The 3,266-nt window shown below is 44.4% G+C and overlaps 1 protein-coding gene across 1 annotated transcript; it reads left to right on the top strand.

Moving 5' to 3' along the window:
* Positions 1 to 286: 286 nt before the first annotated feature.
* H1-0 (H1.0 linker histone) lies at positions 287 to 2,335 on the top strand. The gene has a single exon (XM_007439096.4). The coding sequence runs from the start codon at positions 774 to 776 to the stop codon at positions 1,350 to 1,352; it is 579 nt and encodes a 192-aa protein (XP_007439158.1). The 5' UTR covers positions 287 to 773; the 3' UTR covers positions 1,353 to 2,335.
* The last annotated feature ends 931 nt before the right edge of the window (positions 2,336 to 3,266 follow it).

Genomic DNA, 3,266 nt, shown 5'->3' with positions numbered 1-3,266 from the left:
TCGAGGCGCCCCACTCGTACCCAGCGCCGTTTGGGGCGCCCTGAAGCGGCGGAGGACGGCTGCAGAGGGAGCCGGCCGCGGGGACCAAGAGCTCAAGGACCGGAGCAGCCGGCGGCAGGGGTGCGGAACCCAAGAGCCACGGGGAGAAGCGGGAAAAAGCCGCTTTAGGCGGCGGAAGAAACACAGATGTCGGCGGCGCGGCGCCATTCGGGGCCTGAACAGGCAGCCAGCAACCCTGTCCTCACCGCGGTCCGCGCCTGAGCGCTAAATACCCGGATGCGCCGGCTGCTGCCTAGAGAGCCAGACACAGAGCAAGAAGCGGAGGCAGGGCGCAGCAGAAGCTGTCAGAAGAGGTGGGGAATTGAGTCCCTGAGAGGGAGAAAAAGGAAGGCAAGCAGGAGCTGGGCTTGGGCACAAAGCAGTCCCCGAGCCTGAGAGCGGACACCTGCTTCCCGAAAAGACTGGTGAAGCAGAAAGGCCTTAGCCAGAGCTCCTTCTCAGGAGGGGGCATTCCCTTAGAAGACTGTCCTGACCACACCCTGCCAACAGCTGCCTGGAAGAGACTGTAAGGAGGTGGCATCCTCCTTGGGCATTAAAAGAGAACTCTGCAAAGGAAACTGTTGGGGAAAGTTCAGTACATCTCAGCAGGATCTTCTGTACCACGCAGGTTGCCGGGAAGGAGTCCCACGTGTCTGGAGAAAGTTTAGGACTAGCCCCAAGACCGGTGGCTGAGACAGCAGACCTCTCTTTCTGAAGGGAAACTGCACAGCGGGATGACTGAAAACTCTACCGCGGCACCTGCTGCCAAACCCAAGCGGGCCAAGGCGGCCAAGAAGTCCACGGACCACCCCAAGTACTCTGACATGATTGTGGCAGCCATCCAGGCTGAAAAGAGCCGCGCTGGTTCTTCACGCCAGTCTATCCAGAAATACATCAAGAGCCACTACAAGGTAGGGGAGAATGCCGATTCCCAAATCAAGCTGTCCATCAAGAGGCTGGTCACAACAGGTGTCTTGAAGCAGACCAAGGGGGTCGGGGCTTCAGGTTCCTTCCGCCTGGCCAAGAGCGATGAACCCAAGAAGGCTCCGGTCAAGAAGGCCAAAAAGGAAGTCAAGAAGGCTACAACACCCAAGAAAGCCGCTAAGCCCAAGAAAGCTGCTGCCAAGTCCCCGGCCAAAAAGCCTAAGCCTGCACCGAAGAAAGCCAAAAAGAAGCCAGCACCTGCTCCAAAGAAAGCCAAGAAGCCAAAGACTGTCAAGGCCAAGCCTGTGAAGGCTTCCAAGCCTAAAAAAGCAAAAGCCTCCAAACCCAAAGCAAAGTCCAGCGCAAAGAAGTCGGCCAAGAAAAAGTGAGGGGCAAGTTTGGGACCTTCTTTCTTGGACCTTCTTCTTGACCTCTACTCTGTAAATAGATTTCTTCTTTATTCTCTACTCATTTCTATTGCAGCTTTATAAAGACTGAACAATTCTTGCCCTATACTTTAAGAAACCATTCGTATGGAAAGCTACATTTGGGGTTTGGTTTGGTTTTTTTTTTCTATTGTAATTTGAAAGAGATTTTTATGTCATTATTTTGTTTCCCTACTCTATTAAGGTATGCAATACTTGTGTTCTGAGCATGAGGGAAGATTAATGAGGGACATTCTTAATGTTCTTGTTTCTGGAGGAGGATTTGAGAAATATTTGATGGAGGGAATGTGCTAGGGGCCTTCCTTAATTGGATCTCCTCAACTGAATATACCCACAACTGATCGCTGTAACACAACTTTGATTTTTCATGGATGAATAAGCTTCCAATTAAGCTAATATGGTGGATGATTGTTTCTTTCTAGACCTAGTGAAGGCTGGATCGGTTGAGGTTAATAAGCTTTCCACTGACTTCATTCTTTCAGAAGGGGACTGTGCTGTTTGCAGGGAAGATTGAAATGGGGTCAGTGAAAAATCTTGCAAATGTTTGAATTTCTCCCTATTAATATTTGTACATGTGGCCACAATGGAGTAAAGAAAGTGAAGATATTAATTCTGTTCTTCAGAAGATAATAGAAACACTCGGAGTGTATTTGTGTGTGTGCGCATGGACTCTGACCACCATCTGGTTCTGGCAATTTCAAGAGAAAGTGTTACAAAAGCTATCTATTACCTACTGTTGGAGTCTGGATGCTTCCCAACTGCAGTGTCTGCCACCTAAAATTAAAACTTTTGTATAAGGAGTAGAGTCTACAGGATTCCCCCCCCCTTCACTTTTTAATTATGTGTCTTTTGACTGGGTAAGGGAGGAAGAACAAATGTAGGGGATAATAGATAACACAAATGTAGCCTATATTGAATCTAGGAAGCTGTATACAATTATTGCTAAGGTTTGGAGTGTTTTTCCCCCCAGAGGGGAATGGAAAACATAATTTTAAGTACTCCAGTTTAAAAAAAAATTAGGTATGCTTATGTTTAAACAAAAGCAAATTCTTATAGGATTGATATCTGTTCATTTTACTTTGTATGTGTAATTTTGTGCAAGGAAGATTTAGCTGTCTTTGTAATTTTAGGGTTTAAAATAAAATTTAAAACAGACTAACATTCTAGTTATTCTTCATTTATATTATTTTGATATACAGTTATGTAAAAAATCATTTTTATAAAATTGCAGATTGAGTTATATATCTTCAACACCAGACAGATCAAAAGCATTATTGTTGATCAAATATATAAACTTGAAAGGAAAAAGGGATAGCTGTCCAATAATTAAAATAAAGCAGTCAGAAAAAATGTGCCAAAACCTAGCTTTCTCCATTCTGGTGCTCTCCAGATACTTCTTGGCCACCATGTGAGTTTCCATCAAACATATCTGGAAAGCATGAGTTTGGGAAAGCTTTACTATAATTATATATAGACGCACCATTGGTGGAGAATTAATGAAGGATCTGGATATTTGACAGGCTGGAAAAGGGAAGTTTTAATCATAGAAAAATCGATATAATTTGGCCACCAGATGTCAGCCTAACAAGATATCTCATTTTACTTTGAAAATGTTTTGCAGTAAAAATCACCAATCTGCTATTTAGTTCCTTGTCTAAACCCTATATGAACTGTAGACCAAATCACATTTATATTGCAAATATGTGTGTATCTCACAATTGTCTGCTACAATGTTGAAAACTCTGCTATTGCTACATACTATTACATAGATTGCAAACACATTTGCCATTAAAATCATCAGTTGTTTCCTGCAAGTAGGCCTTAGCAGTCCTTGGTTTGGAACTTGTAACAGTGGAT

The sequence above is a fragment of the Python bivittatus genome, unplaced genomic scaffold (genome assembly GCF_059951505.1).
Source record: "Python bivittatus isolate LINGU-HERP-01145 unplaced genomic scaffold, Pbiv_v1 ctg000330_np1212, whole genome shotgun sequence".
NCBI lineage: Eukaryota > Metazoa > Chordata > Lepidosauria > Squamata > Pythonidae > Python > Python bivittatus.
This window is presented reverse-complemented; position numbering and strand designations above follow the sequence as displayed.

Coding starts and splice junctions, on each gene's coding strand:
- H1-0 (XM_007439096.4), top strand. CDS start 774: ATGACTGAAAACTCTACCGCGGCACCTGCTGCCAAACCCAAGCGGGCC.